General features: G+C 39.3%; 1 protein-coding gene across 1 annotated transcript in view; it reads right to left on the bottom strand.

Annotated features, from left to right (window-relative positions):
* Positions 1-13,690, bottom strand: part of DAPP1 (dual adaptor of phosphotyrosine and 3-phosphoinositides 1) — a 50,944-nt gene extending 37,254 nt beyond the window's left edge. The window contains exon 1 of the mRNA XM_033106662.1: positions 13,477-13,690. Coding sequence (XP_032962553.1) covers positions 13,477-13,577 — 101 coding nt within the window. The 5' untranslated portion in view covers positions 13,578-13,690. The remainder of the gene's footprint in view (positions 1-13,476) is intronic.
* Positions 13,691-22,134: the final 8,444 nt, after the last annotated feature.

Raw genomic sequence — 22,134 nt, 5'->3', positions numbered from 1 at the left:
GGGAGAAGAGTCAGATTTTAAGGGGCTTGTAAAATTTGGAAGTCTCATTAAGAAATTTAATACAAAATTACAAAAAATAAGAAAATCATAATAATTTAGAATGAGAAATCACAAAAAATTACAAATTAAAACAGCTGACGAAAACCACACACATCACAAATCTGAGAAAAATAACTTATGTTCATTTACTGTTTAACACACCCTATATTTTTCCCTCTGTATTTTTGGCTATATTGTCTTTGATTATCCCTTCATATAATAATAATTTTATATAATTTTCTAGAGAAAGAATAGGACAGTAATTCAGTCTTTTACATGGAATATTTTTAAAAAATTATTGACAGTGTAGAAAAGTTATTTTCAGCTTTATTGGTAATGGAGTTTTTAAGATTGTTGGCAAATTTGGGGGCTTCCATCAAGTTTCTCTCAAATATGAGCTGTAAGATTCCAGGGTATTTTAAATGTTCGTGTACAGGGACTAATATTAAATACCTTTCGAGGTGACAAGATTTATTAACTACATCGCCAGTGTCTGTGCCAGGGAGGGGCCTTGATGATGAAACTTCATTGTCTTCACAGTAAACTCACCTCTGATGATTATACAAATCATATATGCTTTTTATTTTTTAAATTAAACAATTTAAAATGTTTAACATAATAAATAAAAGCCACACATAATCCCCCATCGCAACCGTCAGCTTGGTTTATAATTCTTTTAATTTTTCTACAGCATGTGAATAAAATCTAAACCCCGACATGACTCTCATCCAAACGTTGCCTACATACTGGTAATGACGGGGACTCACTACTTTATAGGTCAACTCATTCCGTACTTCCATGATTGATGCCAGAAAACTCTTGCCTGCACTGAATTGCTATTTCCTGCTTTCAACTGGTGGTCGAAGGCTACTTCCTAGAGTTAAACTTAAAAAAACATAAAATGATACTTAAATAGTTGAAAGCATTTAGAATGTACTCTCTTCTCTTTCCATTATCTTCAACTTCTCCTTTTGTGACAGGCTTTCAGTCCCCTTATCACCCAGAAGCCTTATTTCCTTTGAATACTTTCCAAATTTTTATCTATTTTAACACTAAGGTCTGACGTGCAGACTAAAGCCTCACAGGTCTCCCTTGTTCTAGCTGCTGGGTGCACATTACAGCATCCCAAGACTGCATTAGTTTACAGACAGTTCCATCATGCTACTGACTCACACTAAACCGACTGTTGATGAAATCTCCCAAGTAACTCATTTTTCTCTGCTGCTCTATCCAGTCTCCCCAGCTGCAGTAGAAGGGCGATGGTTTTAGAATTAAGTACAAAAAGAAACCTTTTTACTGCTGGGTAATGCCAAGTGAAAAGCAATGCTAATAAGCAGCTATGTCCGTGAGAATTTTGGGGAGGAGAGGCCACGCCTTTGTCTCCAGTCATTTCCTCATCTATCCACTCCTCGGACTTCTGCTTGTTAGCAATGTGACCCCATTCAAGTAGCAACCTCAGTTTTCTCATCTGTCAAGGTGACTAATAATAATAGCTAGGAAGGAAAACCGCTTATTTTCATATGTTGGAACACAGTCTTCTTTTATAAACGTTTTATATGATTCTTTAACTTTTGCAGAAGAGAACAAGATATAAGATTTGCTAATTATACATCTTATGAATATGCCAGACATTGTACTAGGTACTGAGAATAGTTTGGAATAAGGTTCATTTTCCTAAAACTTAAAAAAAAAAAATCTTTTGGTCTCATTTTCCCTGTAGAAATAAAAAAGAACAAGAAACTACTATTTATCACAATACGGTCAAAGCAATGTTATATTCTCCTTTCCCCCCTGGGCCCACACATTGCCATTATTATGTCTCAAGGCCAACAGAGGCGACAGAGCAGAGACTCTTCAAGCTTCAAAAGAATATTTGCACTGGATTTTTGAGACTATCAAACCCAGCAGTTGACCTTGAAGGAAACAGTGGTATTATCCCTTCCATGATACAGTAACAAATTAGGAAACACCCACCCACTAAAGAATTTTCATAGCTGCCTCTCAGGAAAGTACAGGAAATAAGCTCCACCACAGTGAAGGCAAAGTTATATCCAGAAAGCTGGTCCCCAAATTCAGCCTCTTCTCCTTTCTTTCCAGTGCCCCTTCATGCTAGAACCTTCTGGGAAATTGCCCCAGCATATTGGAACCTTCATAGATTCTTATTCCATTGAGTTTTACTGTCTTAATTTGCTGATATCAGTTTTATATCTCATTTTGCACTGTACTTTAAAGGAGAGGCCTTTAAACTTTTTGAATTGTCTCATGATATAAAATACATTTTTTCTTTCCCTGTCTCTCTTTCTCTCTATGTATATAAATACACACATACACACACACACACACACACACACACACACACAGACACCTATATTACAAACACACACAAAAAGCCAAAAAGTGTTACTGTGTTTCCCCGGAAGTAAGACCTAACCGGACCATCAGCTCTAATGCGTCTTTTGGAGCAAAAATTAATATAAGATCCGGTCTTATTTTAATATAATGTAAGACCGGGTCTATAATATAATATAATATAATATAATATAATATAATATAATATAATATAATATAATATAATATAATACAATACAATATAATACTGGGTCTTATGTCAATTTTTGCTCCAAAAGACGCATGAGAGCTGATGGTCTGGCTAGGTCTTATTTCCAGGGAAACACCTTACAGGAAACAACACTACTCTATATGTTGCTTACTAATTTCTTTTCTCTTCTATTTTTTTTTACAAATATTGATTGTCACTCACTAAATTGACTTTAAGAACAGTAATGGCTTGTACTTGGTGTTTAAAAATAATGCGAAGTCTAGCTGCTCAGTGTCCTGGGATATTGTTAACAATTTGCATTCTCAGGTCCCCTACTACACCTGCTGAGTTATAATCTGTATTTGTCAACAGCCTCGTGTGATTGATCTACTGTTTAGAGCTTAAGATGCATGGAGGTGAAGGACTCTTTTTAGAATTAAAGAAAATTAATTCATTTCAATTAATTAATTCAGAATTAAAGAAATTTAATTCATTTCAATAACCCTGATGGTGTGAGTTCACAGTGCATGGTATCTGAAGAGGAGGACAAAGAGGGCAAAGCAAAGCACTAAGTGGCTCTGCAGTTCCAATGGGGAGGAAAAGAGAAGGATTTGCAGTCCAAGAGTGTCAGAAAATCCCCCAACAGTTGCCACCTTAGTGATATGCACAGTAAATGGTACGGAAGGGGACCTCACAGAGGGCCAGGATGATCAGGGTAAGTTTCATGGAGGAGGAAAATCACGCATCGGAGCTTGAAGAATAAATATAGGATTCATTAGGTAGTGAGAGAAAAAGGCATTCCATCAGGAGCCATGGCGTAAGCGAAGGCACTGAGGCTGACATATGCATGGCATATTCAGGAAACAGAATGCTCTGCTGTAACAGAGGGTCTATGACAAGGAGTAATGCAAAATGACGCTCGGAGAACAGTGCGTGTTGAAACATGAGCCATGCATCCATTTAGATTATGTATTTATTGGTGAGAAAATTTCTTAGTAACCCATGTCTACAGATGATTCATGTATTTAATAACGTATTTCTCTCCTTTCTGGCAAAAGGAAGTAACATAGAACCTGTAACATAGATTCCTGTCCCATTAGAATTATAAAGACAACATACATTTCAACCCAAAGCAAGAACAGAAGCTCCTGATTGTGTGAACGCAGCTAAAAGGCCCTGGAGTTGAAGCCAACAAAAGCATTCTTCTCTAGATAATTTTCTCTTTTTCTTCATTTTTAAAATTATTCTTCATTTTGCATGACACTGACACACTTTCTGAGCTCTGTAGACCAAGGAAGACAAATGTATAGCATACGTATATGATGGCACTCTCCTTTTCTAAGGCCATGGATAAAGCTCATTGATCTGTCTTCTTTCTTGCTAAGCCTATACTCAGCCTCAGAATCCTTCTGAACACAGTGGTGATTGAACATAAGATGAATCTATTAGGCAATCCCACGCTAAAGAATGTTAAATTGGGTTAATCTGTCCTTGAGTCATTCCATGGGATTGCTTAACTGCTGATTTCCTTCATGTTCATTGGTTTATAAAGTTGGTGCTAGATTCTTTGAAAAATAAAATTTTTGGCCCTCTATGCCATCAAAAATCATGGATGTCATATTTGCTTCAAGAGTTGTCAGTGCTGCAATTTGCATTAGAGTCAGGCTGTGATGTATCTAAGATAAGATGGTATTGTTCCTACATGCACATTAAGTCCCATATTTACAAATGTGGGCTTATCTTTCCATTGATCATAACAGTGGACCCTGCCCAAGTAGAGAGAACCAAGCAAAGGCTTTGCATAAGGGTTTTGAAAGTCCTGCTGAGGCCTCAGGCAGGCATAGTGTGATACATAGGGGAGGCTCAAAGACAGACTCACCACAGTCTTTCCAATAAAGAGGTTTCCATGAGAAACCAGCCTTTCTATGGCTTTCCATATTGCCATTCTAAATTCCCACATTTGCATATGCTAATAGCAGAGCTAAATGGTGAGGCCAGCTGCTCCAGGCTTGAGGAAGCATACCTGAGTGATGACAGAGGCAGAAGAGTGAGTATCTGGTCAAACAATGAACTAAAGGTGAGCCCCAAGTTTGTTTGTTTGTTTGGTAGGAGTCAAGGCTCAGTGAAAAGGAAACAGGACTGAAAGAAAGAAGAGAATATTGTGGGAGTTAGATACTAGGATAAACCTGTTCTTGAAGAAGTCTGAGGAATGATGCAAGAAGTTCTGAAAGATGGAAACACACACACACACACACACACACACACACACACACATACACACACAAAAAGGGGGAGAAAGAGAGAGAGAGAGACTCAGAGATTCAGAGACATAAAATGGTACAGTCAGAGACACAAAAGTTAGCAGCTGCAGACAGAAAGAACGATAGAGACCAAAACTTGGAGACAGAAAAAGGCACACCAGTGCACACAGATAGCCAGACAGTGACAAGAACACAGATACAGACCCAAACAGAGTGGTCCAAGAGACAGAGGAAGAAGCCAAAGAGAGAGAAGAACATAGATGCATAAAGAGAAACCCAAAGAGCCTGACTCAGAGGTAGATCAACACATTCAGGGTTGTCAGAGACTTGGAGAGATGGAGGGGCAGAGCCACTGACTGGAGGAAGGAGGGGCAAGTTGCATCTCATTCTAGCAGAGGTCCCATAGAGTCCCCAGGTCAGCCTGCACAGTGTAGAAAAGGCTGCACGACCCAAAGAGCATCACTACTGCCCCAGTGGTTGGGGCCAGGGAATGTTTGATTTGGACTGGGACCCAAAGCTCAAAGACTGACTAGAGAAAATATTTTGTGGATAAGAACTTGAGGAGGACTAGAATGGTTGCAAAGAGTCAAAACCAGAGGTTCTCTCAGGAGGGCTCATCTGAGTGGAATCAAACTTGACACTGCACTTACTCTGGGTACTCTTGCAGCCTATACCTCACAAAAGGCTGCTTCAGACTGCAGTTGCCACTGACGACTCACCATTGATGGCTTACTATTGTGGGCTGGTTCAGGAGACAGAGTGGGCAACTTTCAGGAAGAGCTACAGCTACAGGAAAGAGCCCCAGACATTGAAGGATGTTAAAAAAAAAAAAAAAAAAAAAGCCCAGACAGATCCTTGTTTTATTACTTCTCTCTATTCCATTATTTAGATGATGCCGCCAAATAACATCATTTTTTCCCACCAATAAAAATTTTTGAGTATAAGAGGACTGAGTGAGTCACTGTTGGTGTAGTGCAGGGCTGAAGTCAGGAGCCTTGAGTTCTGGACAATTCAAACATTTAGACATCTGCTCTTTGTCATGTGGTGGGCTTGGAAGGAGCAGACAAAGGTGAATAACCTACAGCCAGCCATTCGCCTAAGGAGCTCACTGTCAAAGGGAGTTCACTGCACTTGGCCTAGAGCAGGTAGCCAAACCTCTTATTGCCTCAGTATTGACATCTGTAAAATTGTTCTAGGATTACTGAGGAATCAACCCAAAATGTAGACTCTACTGGTGGTGAGTCAGAACCATAGGAGCTGTCACCCAAGCAACTTTAGCAATATATAGTGATAAAGCAAACAAAGAATAAATTATAAGACATTTATAATATTAAAGTTTTCAAAATTTCTTTGGTGCCATTTTGGAAAACCCTACAAAAGCATTCAATAACCATACAATAACATTCTTATTGGCATGCGAATCACTTACTGTGCTTAGCTCAATGGAATTACTGGCTCCTACCCCTATTCCTTCCTTGCTATTCCCAAGTCATCCGTCCAGTTTCGTATTCACCGATCTGTAAATTCCCTTACTAATTAGTTTCCTTGGTTCTGGAGCCACTGCCACGTATCATGCTCAACTACCAGCTTAATCTACCTAGAAACAAAACATAACGACCATGTAATTCCACATTCCTATCAACGCTCAATGATTCCCTATTGTCAAATGGAGTTTGAACGAAGTCCAAACTCCTAATCTATTTAAGACCTTCTGGACTTTGGACCCACTGCAATATCCAAACTTTAATATAGGAAAACAGACTGGCCCAGGAAAGACCAGATCCAGAACCTGCTTTGAGACAAACAAGGAAGCAGATGATCAGAAAATATCCTACTAGAAAGCAAGAGCAAAATTATATATATAGTATGGCCACAATTCAGTGTGTGTGTGAGTGTGTGTGTGTGTGTGTGTGTGTACAGAAAAGGATTTCCAATAGACTGGAGAGAAGTTGAACAATGTGTCATTTTGATTGGTGGTACATGACAGACTTTTTTGGTGCTTTTCTTTATTTCCCAAACTTTCGATTATTAACACATACTACTATTATTTTCAACTATTTCTTATGAGTAATTTCAGATATATAGGAAAGTAGAAAAAAATAGTACAAATAATACTCTCATTTGAATAATATCCACATTTTAGGTAGAATAAATTTTAACCTTTTGTCACATTTTCTTTATATATTGTTGGATGAACTTTTTTAAAGTTAATTACAGATATCATGGCACTTGAACCCTAAGTAATTCAGCATGTGTTTCTAAAAATAGTTACATTTTCTTACCTAACTATGCTTTTATCAAGACAGATTAAATTATTGCTCTTATATTTTTAAAATTCAAATATTTTTAAACAAAGAAGGTCTAACAACAGATAAGGGGGGCAGACACTAGTGGACAGGAAGTCAGGGGGAACACGGCCACAGATAATTAGGAGGTGAACAAGCAACAGAGTCAGACTCAGTTAAGACTGTGGTGGTTTCAGACAGATCCGTATCAGGGCGTAGAAGCCAGAAGTGTGTGCACTCAGAATAGGAATTTATTCTCTAAGGGAGTTAGTGGGCGCAAGAAATTAACCCAGTCTTTAAAAAAAAAAAAAAAAAAAAAGTGAAGGGTATGGTAACGACACCAGAAACTAAAAGAAGAAAGCCAGGTGGAAGCTTTCCCATTCAATGTGGCTGAAGGTAGGGACTCTCAGAGGTCAAGACCAGAAGCAAACTGACGCTGATTAACCACTGGGTCCCAGAGACTGGGAGGATCTGAGTCCAGGTGGGCTTTTTTTGTTTTCTGAATGCTCATGTGTCCTGCCACTTTCACCACTTTCACAACAATTTATTTATTTCTCATTAGAAAATGTCTTTTTTTCTGACTTCAACTGACCAAAATCCTATTGGTTCCAAGGCCATCTTCTCCACGCCCAGTGATCACCTTCCACCTGCAATATGTTGTGCGTTTGATCTAATTACCCTCGGCCCACTCTACCCTGTGTTCTCCAACTATAGGAACATGTATTCTCTGTCCTCTATACTGTGAACTCCTCAAGGGGACAGCCATTTCGTCTTAATTTTCGTATCCCCCACACTGCATAATGTCATAAACAACAGATGGATCTGTGAATGAGTGGAAGAGTGAATGAATGAAACAAAGTGACCCCACGGAGTGTGGAGAACCTGTGGACAGATATCCTCGTGTAAGTAGAAGGAAGTCACCACCACCCAGAGAGGAACAGAAAACACAACAACTGAAGAGGAAATTTGCTTGAGTCAAATAGAGATCAAACTTTACGCTAGTTACATATTCTCCTACAGCGACAAGAGACTCACCTTCCGTTTTTAGACTCCAAGACTACAAAATTGTGCACAGAAGAGGAACCAGTGTTATTGCCCTACTTGCTATCACAGATCTGTAAACACGTTCCTTTAAACCTTTGACTTTACTATGCTTTTCTTAGCCTAGTCAATTTGTCTAGCTCCGAAAAGTGAAATCTACACAAAATTCAATGAAGTTCTCGTTAATTAGCATATTGACCTGGTTTTGTGTTCATGTGCATTTGTAATATGTGAAGAATGTGAAATAATGTCTTTTCGTAATAAATTTATTGGTCATAGTAATCACAGAACTTTTCTTTTCCTCTCTCAGTTTATGCTAGCACTAATATATCGCGCCAATATAAGAAGAGAGAAGTTTGATGGAAATTGGGAAATTGCATTAGTGGACAGGCACGTGGGCTCTGGAGGAAAACTGGATTTGAAGGTTTTTGAGCATGTCAACTTGGGCATGTGATAAAAGCTCTGTCCTTCACTTTATTTTTTCTTTCAGTTTCGTAACAATTTATTTATTTATTTATCTATTTATTTATTTTATTAGTTTCAGGTGTACAAAACAATGTAACAGTGAGACATTTATACCCCTCACAAAGTGATAACCCTCCCCCCAATCTGTTATCCCTCTGTCATCGTATATAGCTGTTATAGTTCCACTGACTCTATGTTCTATGCTGTACTCCACATCCCTTGACTACATATATATTAAATTATCGTGCCATTCAGTATTTTTCAGCTTCAGCTTCAAGGTGTACAGCGCCGTGGTCAGGCATCTCCACCGTCTATGACAGTTTGGGGAATATAATTTGTCCTTCACTTTTTTCCATCTGTAAATGGGACTGACGTTAGTAGGAGGACTACCTTATAATGATGTGTGAATTTAATAAGTCATACATGCAAAGGGCTTAAAATAATGCCTGGCACATGGTGAGCATCCAGGAATTACTAATCGCCATGATGAGAACATATATATACACCTTACTGAATCAGTGACAGCTTTGGGGCACTCCCCTAGTCATGTCCCTCAGCTGCACCACTTATGTCAGTGACCTGGACACAGTTCCCTTAACTTATTTGAAGTCACCCTCTGCATCTACATGAATGGCATGGCACTGACACAGAGTAGGGGTCAGTGCAGAATGACTATCGCACAGGAAAGCATCCTGGTTTGGTGGAATAAACACAGCCTGGAGACCCAGATTCAGTGGGACGTCAGGCAGCCTGGTTGCTCTGCTAATGAGCCTGCTTGTATTTAAAGCTGGAATACCAGCAGCTTTTGAATACCAGAGCTAGTGTGTGCAAAATGTCTGCCTCATCAGACCAACTCATTTGGGTTACTATCATTTATTTCTTGGGTCGGCAAATCATCACCTGAGAGCCAGTTCTTGCCAGGCCATGTCCTTTTGTATGGACTGAAAGCCAAGAATTGTTTTATGTTTTTTAAATGGGTGGTGGGGAAAAAAAGAATACTTTGTGACCCAGGGTAATTATGTGAAATTCAAATTCCAGAAATAGCATTTTATTTGAACACCATCACGGTCGTTGTTTCGGTGTTATCTCTGGCTGTTCTCACACAACGGCAGATGTGAGTCGTCTGGGCAGAGCTCATAAGGCCCGCAAAGCCTAAAATATTTATTATCTGGCTGTTTGCAAAAAAAAAAGTTTGCTGATCCCTGATCTATTCTAACCTTCTCTTATATGTAAAGATTAAGGGGCAGAGAAATGAGAGGCCTTTCTAATTATTTACTTAAATATCCAGAACTTAGAGTCTAGATTCTTGACACTGGCCAATGCAGCCAAACACCAACACTTTCTCATAACATTTGAGATTTGGGAAAGTATATTAAAAAAGAATAATTATTGTATTTCTCACCTGAGGGAATATGTCTGACTAGATAATCTGAATATCTAATTTGAAAATATCCTAAAATATTTGTATTTCACATTATCCCTTTTGTGTCTGTAGTTATACAGTTTATGAAGGCTTACCCCTTTATAAACTAGATAACTATACTGTTCCTACATTATCTCATGAGAGACTTTGTTATAGTCAAAAGATTTCTGGAATTTTAAATTATTAACTAGTTTGTTACTAGTTAATAGCAAACACTAGTTTGTTACTTAGGTGATGCCTCCAATATTCATTACTTTTTTCATTTCCTCATCACTTCATTTTGAAGGCAACAAAGAGCCTGACTGTTCCCAGCCTGCCTCTTACTTCTCATGGGCCATTCTGCACCCCCTTTCCCCTTCCTCCACCACTGTTCAGTCACTCCCAACCCCATACCACCAAGGTATAAGTGAAGCGGAGTGAGAAGTGCAGATGGTTTTGTCCCCTTGATGTTGGACACATTAATATATTTAAAATGAAAGAAAAGAAATGTTTTTAGATTGACACTCTATAAATGAGACACAAATCCATCTGAGTTACTTGATTTAAGCATTTCAGAAGGGAATAAGCCTGTGCTCTGAGCAAGTCATGTGTGTCCTAGACAGACAAACAATGATTTGCTGCAGTTCAGGGTTAAATTTACAGAGCTTACATATTCTAGAGTCTGAGGAAAAAATAGTGACAGAAGAACAAAGATGTATGCTATCGGTCTAATTTAACCACCACATTATCTGTTTATAGCTATCACAAATACAAACATGAGAATCTGCCGAATCAAATAACCTATTAAAATAATTTAAAAATTAAGTCATTAAAACCAGCTGCTTTTTATCTACCAAGCACAATTAAATCACTTTGTTTTGTATGGAGCTTTCTAAAAATTAAATTAACCAGAAGTTTTGGTTCCTAACCAGTGACTTAAGGTTGGAAGAAAGTTTCATTTATATTCAGAATTTTGCCAGAGACAACAGGTCATTTTCAAGTTTTCTCAGCTATTGCCTATAAAAGGCATATCAGTTATATCCTAGAGGAGTAAGTACTGGCTCAAGCTGATTATTCAATTTTCAGGAATTTTGCAAGCTGATTGTTAAACTCTTGGCAGCTTGACATTGCCCGTGGTAGGAGTATTTATATCAGAGAAATAGGCAGACTCCAGAAATCTGGGCTACCCCTCGCCCAGATGGTTTACAAGCACACCCTTGAGTGTATTTAAATAAGCATGCTCCTGAGGTTTCTTATCAGGGGAATGAAAATGTTCTAAAATTGATTTATGGTGATGGTTGTACCACTCTTTAAAGTTACTAAAAATTATTGAATTACATACTCGAAATTAGGGAGTCTTACGATCTCTAAAATATACCTCAATAAAATTTTCAACAAAGTGCTCCCAGACCAACAAATAAAATGTCAACATTTATTAATGGCTTTCAGATTCAGGTACATACCCAATAAATGGAAAACAAAGCCACATGTACTCAGCGCTTCTGATGGATTTATATTCTGTGCAGTGATACTCAACCTTGGTCTCACTCTGGAATCACTTGGAATGCTTAAAAGAAAAAATGCACACCCCCAAGACGTTGATGTCATTTGTCTGGCCTTTGCCCTGTGTAGGAATATTTAAAAACTCCTTGGGTGATTCTAGTGTACAGCCAAGGTTGAGAATCACAACTAGGAAGTAATTTCACCAGATAATTGCAGCTTCCTTTCGTTACAGAAACCATCCTCCAATGTTTAATAAATTCCCAGGCCTTCTGAAATAGTGAAGTCTGGACATAAAAACACCTGTTTTGATTGTTTCTGGGTTGTATTGAACATCCATTCTTTGAACATGGAAGGGAAGACACAGATTTGTTTCCTTGTGGGTTTCACCTGTAGTCGCTTCTTGCCACGGGCATTATGGTGGGGAGAAGGGACGTCATCTAGCTCATCTTGTCATTCGAGTGCCAACGTACTCAAACACAGAGTCTAGACTCAAGGATTGTTGAATTAAAGGACTGGAGTTGAATATCTCATTTGTCTGTCTTCTTCTTTGGGTCTTCCTACTGATCGTGGGGTAAGAATCTAGATCACGAAGCATGTAAAGAATTATAGTTTAATAATATATTAAGGTTCTAAGTGAGACCCAAGGGTTCAGCTTCAGTACATGGACATTGTGACACCCGTTTTGGGTGCTCACAGGGACATTTAATTTCTTTGGGGATTCAATCTAGAAGGATAGTGAATTTCCAAGAAGGGGAAGTTGCTTTCTAGAAAACTCTAACTGTAAGATCTAACTTATCTTCTGAAGGTAGTGTTTGATTCTGAGACCCCAAATTTAAAATCTAAAGACAGGACTTACTGAGAACTTTTACAATAATTCAACACAAAAGACACAATCCCCGCAGTCTTAATGCAGAGAGATTTCACCTAGTTTCAGTGTTTCTCTGGATAAGAACACAGGCTTTGGCAGGTGGGAATCCCAGCTTTGTCATTTAATTGACCTGTGATGTAGGCAAGGTACTCAACCCCTCTGGTGCTCATTTTCTTCCTCTGTAAGTTGGAGATGATAACAGTTCTTGTGTGATTGCACTGTGGCGAAGATTAGAGCTGTTTATTAAGACAAAAGGTGCAGGTGTGCCTCTCCGGAAGCACAGGTGTCAAAACCAGCCTCCTCAGGATATTCCCAATGCTTTAGGGAAAAGGTTCAGTGTCCATAGGGAATTCCCTACCCCTCTCTTGTGTATATTTGTCTCTTTGATTAAACATCCTGATAAGTTGTCTCATCTTGTCTCTCATAGATGGGGCTATGATGACTCCACCTACCCAAACTTACAACCTGTTTGAGGCAGAAATTGTGTCCTCTTTCTGACTTGTTAGTATTTAAAAGGCTCAACAGTGTCCCTGCAGACATGCAAACACACAAGAGCTCACAAATTCGATGTCAGGAGAAAGAAAGGAAATGGGACATTGCTTCAGATACTTCCTCATTCTTTCTCTGTTGAAAAAGTCCCTCTCCTGTACAGGAGGGTAGGCTGTCTGTTTATCTTACCAACAACACAGTCCTCTTACTGTCAACAGCTTAGAGCTCAAAATTTTTAACACCAAGCACATTTATCCATAAACCAGATCAAAATCAAGAAGACCAAGCAACATCAACTCACACATCCCAATTCTGTCCCTAGTCTCAAAGAATGTCCAACATTTGATTTTAATCCCATTTCCTGCATCTACATGTTTTCACATCTGGAAAAATAATATATACTTTTACATTGCAATTGACTCCAAACAGAAAGACATCTAACAGACAGAAAAGAGTGAAGTGGAAGGGAGAGAGGATTGGGGCACAGAGTGGAATGGTAATCATAATTAAAGTGAGCATTTGGTGAGAGCAGGGAGTTAATGTTTGCCCAAGAAGCACTTTGAAATGGGGATCAGCTCCCTTACCCCAAGTCCTGGAGCAGCTCCGCTTCTCCATCCAATCTGCTCCACAGATCTGAAGGATCTTGGGTGCTCATCTTCCCTTCTAGAAACTCTGCTCTGCCCATTCGCACTCCTCACGTCTGCGAAGCCCCTGCCAGGTGCTATGGGGAAGAGGCAGAGAGACCGGCTCTGCTGTTCCTTACACTCCTCCTCTGAGAGAGAAACCAGCTGTGGCTGTGAGTCTCCAACCAGCAAGGAAGTGAAACTTGGTTACTCCTCCCACTGACACCAACCACCCTGGCCCCAAGGCATTTGCAGGAGTGTTCTGTCAGTCAGGAAGTATGCAAACTTAGGTAGCTAGGTAGCTCTGAGGACACCCACACTTCATCACGCAACTGGCAGTTTCTGTCAAAGGAAATAAAAATGACAGCACTACAACTGGGATTGGACTATTAATTCAAATTCTTTTCTTGAGATCAGGTCACAGTTTCTCCTTAGTGCTATTTGCCTCTGGTTTGTAGAGAAGGGACATGCATACACTCATTCATCCCTACCTTCCATGTATTTCTCTCTCTCTGTCTCTGTCTCTCTCTCTCTCTCTCTCTCTGTCTCTCTCTCTCTCTCTCTCTCTCTCTCTCTCTCTCTCTCTCTCACACACACACACACACACACACACACACACACACGAAACACTGGGGAGGCTACTATTTCAAGAACATCTTTAGAGAGGGTAAAGAAATCAGTCAAGCCACTAGCTTTGATCCTGAAGTCTGGTTTTCAGCATTTTCTCAATATTTCTGCTTCAATTATCCAAACTTTCCAACATTCCCTTGATGTTCAGGTTGGCATGATTGAGAGACAATTATTGTTTACTCTGTAACAAAGGATTAGGTGAGAAAAAGTTAGGAAAAGTTGGCAGGGATCAGACTGGTGCCAACTCCTGGGCCGGGTTAGGACGCCCAGATTCTTTGAATGCCACTGTTTTCCTGGGCTTATTCACAGCTGATATTGCTTTGTGTCCAGATTCATGGGCAGAGAATTCCATCTGCCTGAATGTCCTGAAGGGAAATTGCCATAACTGAATTTTGGGGAACTGGACAAAGTACAGAAATAAATGGATAAAGAACATGTGCTGTATAACTTGCTTCTCCCAGTGCTACCTGGGGACCCAGGGGCATTGGACTCACTTGGAGCTTATCAGAGCGCAGAATTTCGGGTTCGTTCCACCCCTTCTGAACGAGCACCAGGGTTTTGATCCAGATCCCCCAAGGTGACTCCCTGCACTTTCAAGTTTAAGGAGACTGCTTTATGGGACACCAAGACAGAAGAGTTCTTCCTAAAGGAGCGGCTGATCTGTGCCTAACATCATCATTCTATCTTTCTTTAAGGTTCTTCCTTATTACCTCTGCATGTCAGTGATTTGTGAGACCTTGGCTTCCTCTGATGGCCAGGGAGAAATTCCTGAGTGTCTAGAGACAGCCTGGGGGAGGCTGAACTCTGATAACACACACACTAACTGATTGTTTCTGAGCATTTAAAATTCTGTGGGCTACAGTTTGTTAGGACAGAAGTGCAGAATCCACTTGCAAAAAGGCCAGTCCTGGCCGGGGAGGTGCTAAATGTTCCTGTGGCAGACATAGGGGACCAGCCAAGCAGCAGATTTCCTGTTCCCTTTTCCACAGCCCTTTGTTCAGTGTGTTAGTATCTATTTTGTTTCTGTTTTAGCAAATTCTGGTTTTTCTTTTTTTTTTTAGCCTTTTCTCCACCCCAGGAAAGTAGCAGCATTTACGAAGATGACCCTCTTCCCTTTTTCAGTCTTCCTGCCACTGTCCCTTTCTCATTTTGCTATCCCATCTGTTGTTCTCTCCTGCCGTATCATTTTTCCATTTTGTCACTTATCCCATTTTCCCCAGGACCCTTCCCTCCCCTGTCATCCCTCTGTTCCACTAAGTACACATTCAGCATTGTAGTGGTACCAGTTACTCAGTGTTACTAGATGGGTTTCAACAAAATGCTGGTCAGTCGTAAAAATATCTGGTAATATATTTTACATTAGAGGGTTTGGATGGTGTTTTTTTTATATTAAAGAAATCACAACTTTTGCTTCCACACACCTTCCAAGCAAACGCAAGTTATATATTTAAAAACCACATAATTTGCTTCTTATTTATTTCAATAATCTGTTGTCAATAATGCTGGTTCATAGCACTTAATTCTGTCCATACTGGTATTGGACATAGAAATGGAAACAATCAAACTTTAACAATTTTAGAACATCTTATTCTTTGTTGGAAAATATTTGATTTATCAAAAGTGTTAGACCTCTTTTGGAATGGTGATCATATTCAAATCATCAGTTTTCTCATAAAGAGACTTCCGAGAGAGCTATTTTATCCAGATTTGAATTTCTTTATCAGAAGAATGGGCATCTAACACTTGTGGCTCCACTAAGGAGATCTTTTTAAAAAATATTTTTATTAAAATATAGCTAACATACAATGTTTTATTAGTTTCAGGTGTATACAATAGTTACTTAACACTTAGATAACTAAAGAAGTGATCACCGTAAGTCCAGCAACCATCTGACACCATACTATGCTATCACGACATTATAGACTATATTCCCTATGCTGTACATCACATCCCCATGACTTACTAGTTTTATACCTGGAGATTTGGACCACTTATTCTCCTTCACCTTTCCCCCCTTTTTAAAATTTTCAATTACAGTTAACATTCAATATTATTTTGTATTAATTTCAGGCGTACAGCATAAGTGATTAGAAATTATATAATTTATATAATTTAGAAAGTGACCCATCCTGACTAGTCTACTACCCACCTGGCAATATACCCTGCTATTACCATATTATTAACTATATTCCCTCTGGTTTACTTTATATTCCCATGGCGATTTTGTAACTACCAATCTGTATTTCTTAATCCCTTCACTTTTTTCACCCTGTCCCCCAACTCTACTCCCATCTAGCACTCTGACAAATCTAGTACCCACCTGACACTATACGTAGTTATCACAATATTATTGACTATATTCCCTATACTATACCCTACATCCCCATAACTACTTTGTAACAACCAATTTGTATACTTCTTAATCCTTTCCCATTTTTCACTCACCCTTCAACACCCCTCCCATCTGGCAACCATTAAAATATTCTTTGTATCTAGTATGAGTGTGTTTCTGTTTTGTTTATTTTTTAGATTCCACATATAAGTGAAATCACATTGCATCTGTCTTTATCTGTCTGACATACTCCACTCAGCACAATACCCTCCAAGTCCATCCACGCTGCTGCAGATGGTGAGAACCCATTCCCTTCCCTGGCCGAGCAATATTCCATTATATGTATGTAACACCTCCTCTTTATACATTTAGTCATCAATGGATACCAAGGCTGCCTCCATATCTTGGCCATTGTAAATAATGCTGCAATGAACATATGATTGTACATGTCCCTTAGAAGTAACACTTTGGGTTTCTTGGGATAAATACCCAGAACTGGAATTACTGGGTCCTTCTGTGTCTCTTGTTATAGCATTTTTTTTAAAGCCTATTTTGTGTGGTATAAGTATTGCTACCCATGCTTTTGTTTTTCTATTTCCATTTTTATGAAATAACTTTTTCCATCCCTATACTTTCAGTCTATGAGTGTCTTTCAATGGGAAGTGAGTCTCTTATGGACAGTATATGTAAGGATTTTGGTTTCTTATCCATTCAGCCACCATGTTTTTGATTAGAGCATTTAATACATTTACATTGAAAGTAATTGTTGATAGATATGTAGTTATTGCTATTTTATTATTCATAGTTTTTATCTTTTTGTTTTTTTATCTTAAAGATGTCCCTCTAACATTCCTTGTAATAATGGTTTGGTGGTGATGAACTCCTTTAGCTTTTTCTTGTCTGAGAAGCATTTCATCTGTCCTTTCAATTTTAAATGATAGCCTTGCTGGGTAGAGTAGTCTTGGTTGTAGGTCCTTGTTTTTCATCACATTGAATATTTTGTGCCAATCCCTTCTGGCCTGCAAAGTTTCTGTTGAGAAATCGGCTAACAATCTATGGGAGCTCCCTTATAAGTTACTAGTTGCCTTTCTCTTGCTGCTTTTAGGATTCTCTTTGTCTTTAACCTTTGCCATTTTAATTATGTTTCTTGGTGTGGGCCTGTTTGGGTTCATCCTGTTTGGGACTCTCTGCACTTCCTGGACTTGTATGTCTATTTCCTTTGCCAGATTAGGAAAGTTTTCAGTCATTATTTCTTCAAATAGGTTCTCAATCCCTTGCTTTCTCTCTCCTCCTTCTGGTACCCCTATGACGCAAATGTTGTTATGCTTGATGTTGTCCCAGAAGTCTCTTAAACTATCCTCATTTTTTTTTTTTATTCTGTTTTCATTTCGCTGTTCTGATTGGGTGTTTTCTGCTATCTTGTCTTTCAAGTCACTTATTCAATCTTCTGCTTCATCTAATCTGCTGGTGATTCCTTCTAGAGCATTCTTCATTTCAGTTACTGTATTTTTCATTTCTGGTTGGTTCTTCTTTATGGTTTGTATGTCTTTTTTTATGATTACTATCTCATTGTTGAGGGTCTCACTGAGTTCCTCAAGCATCCTTATAACCAGCGTTTTGAACTCTATCTTTGGTAGGTTGACTCCATTTTATTTAGTTCTTTTTCTAGAGTTTTCTCCTGTTCTTTCATTTGGGATGCATTTCTTTGTTTTCTCCTTTTGGTTGCCTCCCTGTGTTTGTTTCTCTGTATTAGGTAGATCTACTATGTCTCTTAGTCTTATATAGTAGGTGCTCTGTAGGGCCCAGCATCACAGTCTCCCTGGTCACCTGTGTTGGATGCTCCAGATATGTCCCTTCTGTGGGTTGTTTATGTCTTCCCATTATATTTGAGCTTTGATTGCTATTGGAACATCAGTGGGTGGAACTGATCCTCAGACTATTTGGCTGTGGGGTTTGGCTACATCCACAGCTTATGGGCTGTTGTATAGGGGGCTTGCCACATGGAGTGGGATTTGCCCTGGCAGACTCTGGTTCCTGTTGAGACCATCCTGTGTGTATGCCACTTGTGGGGTTAATTGGGTGGTGCTCTGAAACCAACCTCCAATGGGTATGTTGTTCTGTGGCCTCTTTGGAGGGGCTCTGGTGTCGGTCCAGGTCAGCCACTGCCTGTGACCAGCTGGAGACTATCTGGTAAAAGCTACAAAATGATTCATGGTTGTTCCTTGCCTTTGTTTACCCTGGAGTCACGTGGAAGAGACAATGCTGTGAACCAAGGATGGCTGCCACCAGTACTGTATCTGGGGTAACTCCACAAAAAGCCAGGATACACTGAGGCCTGCTGCTGGTTGAAAGCTCCTGTAATGTTTTGCCCCCTATAAAGCCCCAAGAGGTATGGAGTTGGGTGTGACAGGATCCCAGTGAATCACCAGGGTGGAGCAAATGGAGCTCACCAGACCAATCAGATTGAGATTTGGCCTGCACCAGACAACCATGGTGCATGTTCTGTCTACGTGGGTGTCAGGGCTCCTTCCTGATCTCCAGAGTTCCTTACAATAGCTACTCAATCTGATATGTACCATCCTTATCTCTACAGAGATATCTCCAGATCTCTGTCTCTACATGGCTCATTCTTTTATGAAGATGTGCAGTGAGGGGAGGAAAGTTGTTCCAGCATTGCACTGGCTGGAGATGACCTATTTCTCGAAGTTGGTGAGTTATAACTATGTCTAGACAGGCTTAACATAGGTACCACCCGGGAACTGGATAAGGTTAGGTTTGAGAGTAGCAGACAACCTTTCAATGCTTCTTTGTATTGTTTCTATATTTTCTAAATTATAAAATGTCACTCTGATAATTAGGAGATATGGAATAGAAAGTCTATTTTTAAAAAAATAGAAAAGAGTTCTTAGTCACATAATATTAAGCCAGAGGCCGGATAGTACAGGAAAGAGGGGGAGGGGAAGGGTGAGGGTGGTCTGCCCCTGCTGGAGGATTAGCGTCACTGACATTGACTTGCTGATAATAAAAGCAGACTGACTTCTCCTTTTAATGGGGTTTATTATTTTTTCTCAATTCTTATTGACTATTCTTGGGGTTTGGTTGCTCCCAAGCCTTATTTACCCCACCTTTGTAGTTACAGGTGAAAGAATTTTTATATTTGGAGGAAATCACTTTGAAGATTCCTTTTAACTTTGAGATAGTGTGACCTTTTGGAAATGATCATGCAGTGTTGCAGAAGCTATGCACACGCATGGTGCACATTACATTTTGTGTTGCATCTGGGACCACACGCGTTTAACAAACCACCTCTTATCACAGTGAAGCAACAAGCCTTTAGACCCAGCAGTGTTTGTGCATTTTTCCAATCATTGTAACAAAGCACATGTACGTGTGGTTTAAGAAGAGGGGTTTATTTGACATATCTCCTCATTTTCTAGTACTGCAGTATGGCTTTCTTATCAAGTAATACAAACAGAGTAAGTGATATTATGCTCCCTTTTGCCAAGCCTTTATTTCAGCACTCACTTTACCATTTTAACACACTGTGGCTTAAACATATGCAAACATCTGCATTTGAGGGTTAGTGTGACAGGTGCTGTTTGGGCTGAAGAGAGGCACCATCTGTATGGAAAGGTCATGCTTAACAGTCTTGGCACTGATTTCTGAGTAAGGAAAGCACAGACTGAAATGAAACCTCCAGCACACCAGCTTTTGTTATTAAGTTTGCAAGAGTAGCTGTTAACTCAAGAAAAAGAAACTATAGTTTCATACTTTTGGATCTTGTGGGCCTTATTCAAATCTTTTCTTGTCTTCTTGGTCTGACTTCATTTGAAAAGTACTAACCAGTATGTGAAAATGACAAAGAGCAAAACTTATTTGACAACAGGCCAGCTGAGATACTCTGGGTGCCAGGGTAGAATCAGGTTATGAAAATGGGTCAGCCTTGAAACTACCCATAATCATGTGTGTGTGGGGGGGGGACTGGAAGAGTGGGTAGAGTGGAGGGAGCAGCTCAGCTAAAATTTCAAAACACTTTGGTTACTTTAGGGTGGAAATTAAGAAACAGGAAAGGTCTTACGACTTTTCAGGGAGTGCATCTTAGAGAGAATCTACTTCAACTCCTCTAACAGGTTGGGCAAATGGGTGGAAACTAACACAGTATTTCCCTGAGATCCTCCACCTGGTCGGGCACAGCTGAAATCTGACTTAGCCCACTGTTGTTTCCTTACTGATTCCAGTGATACAAAAATCAGCAAATTTTAGTGCTTTTAAAAAAAAAATCACAAAGCGTTTTCTGAACTAGAATTAAATTCATAAGAAACTTGAACCTCAGATATATATCATCTGTCCGTTTGGAACCTGTGTGAAATAAAGATAAACTCCCTAAAAGTGAAAACCGCGGTTTTCATATCCTCATATGTATAACTTTTTTGAAACTGCATTAACAAGTATAGACCTTAAAATATCCCTACAAACTATGCGAGTTGCCATTATAGAAAACACAACTTGACTCTCGTCATCTGTAGTTTTAGTTTGCCGCTTCGCCCTGCAGTCCAGGGGATGCTGCAATCCCTCTCTTCCACTTCCACTAGGCGGGACTTCTGTGATGAGGATATGCTGCCGCTAGGTGGCAGTCATACCGCATTGGTTTAGGGGCCCTCGTTGCTTTTCCCCCCTCCTTTCTATAAAAGTATAGCTCTTTATTCAAGAAGCTGAATTTAAGTAATGTCACCCAACATCACATTTATGGGAGACACATTCAAAATCAAACTATTAACATGATTCAGGTATAATTCATAATCTGGCTCACCAAGTTTTAAAAGCTTCAATTCTTAATTTCTTTCTCCCTTCCCTTTCAAGTTTTGGGAGCTTTACCAAAAAGATTTGAATAAGTGAAAAGTGATTTGAATCTAAAACTTCAATTTTATATCTGAAAAATGATGTTTTTGCTCCTGCAATTACAATGTGTTTTAAGCATTTACTTTCCCTCTTTGTTCACTAGTAAATATAAATCTTCAAAGCATTTCATTTTTCAGTTAAAATAAGGAATGCAGGTGACTATTGTTGCTAGAGTGGACTCCTTTTATTGTAATGGTGTCTGGGAACAGTGAAAACAACTTCTTCAGGGTTCTCCATCTCACAATGAAAGCAGTTTGAGAATAGCCGCCTGTTTGCTGGGAACATGGTTTGGCCACAGCAACAATTTTGAAACAGATGGAAGTTTGTCACTGCTTCTTCCTCGCCCTTCGGTCTGAGGTTTCTCTGTTAATCATAAATAGGGAGGCTTTGGTATTTTAAATCTTTTAATGATAGCAAAGAGAACTTTCCCTTCAAACGTAAATATGTTTTATTTTGATTTGATTTTTGGTCTGTATAAAGGGGAGTATTACAAAGGTAAATTTTTTTCCAGAGGGTTAAATGGAGGGAGGAAGCAGGAGGAAGGGCAGAATTATGAGGAACTAGAAGAGGGTTTTAGAAGGAAAAAAAAAGAAAAGTGAAGGGATCAGGGAAACTGAAAACGAGAGTCCTGGATAAGCTGGGGAAATATGGAAATATGTGTTCAAACAATAATATACCAGAAGCAAACAAATGAACCTACTCCTGAGGGGCCTTGAAGGATCTGAAGGCCACATATAGGAGCAAAACGTAATGGCCCC

The sequence above is a fragment of the Rhinolophus ferrumequinum genome, chromosome 5, assembly GCF_004115265.2.
Source record: "Rhinolophus ferrumequinum isolate MPI-CBG mRhiFer1 chromosome 5, mRhiFer1_v1.p, whole genome shotgun sequence".
Taxonomy (NCBI): Eukaryota; Metazoa; Chordata; class Mammalia; order Chiroptera; family Rhinolophidae; genus Rhinolophus; species Rhinolophus ferrumequinum.
Note: the sequence above shows the minus strand (reverse complement) of the source record. Positions and strands in the feature narration are given on the sequence as shown.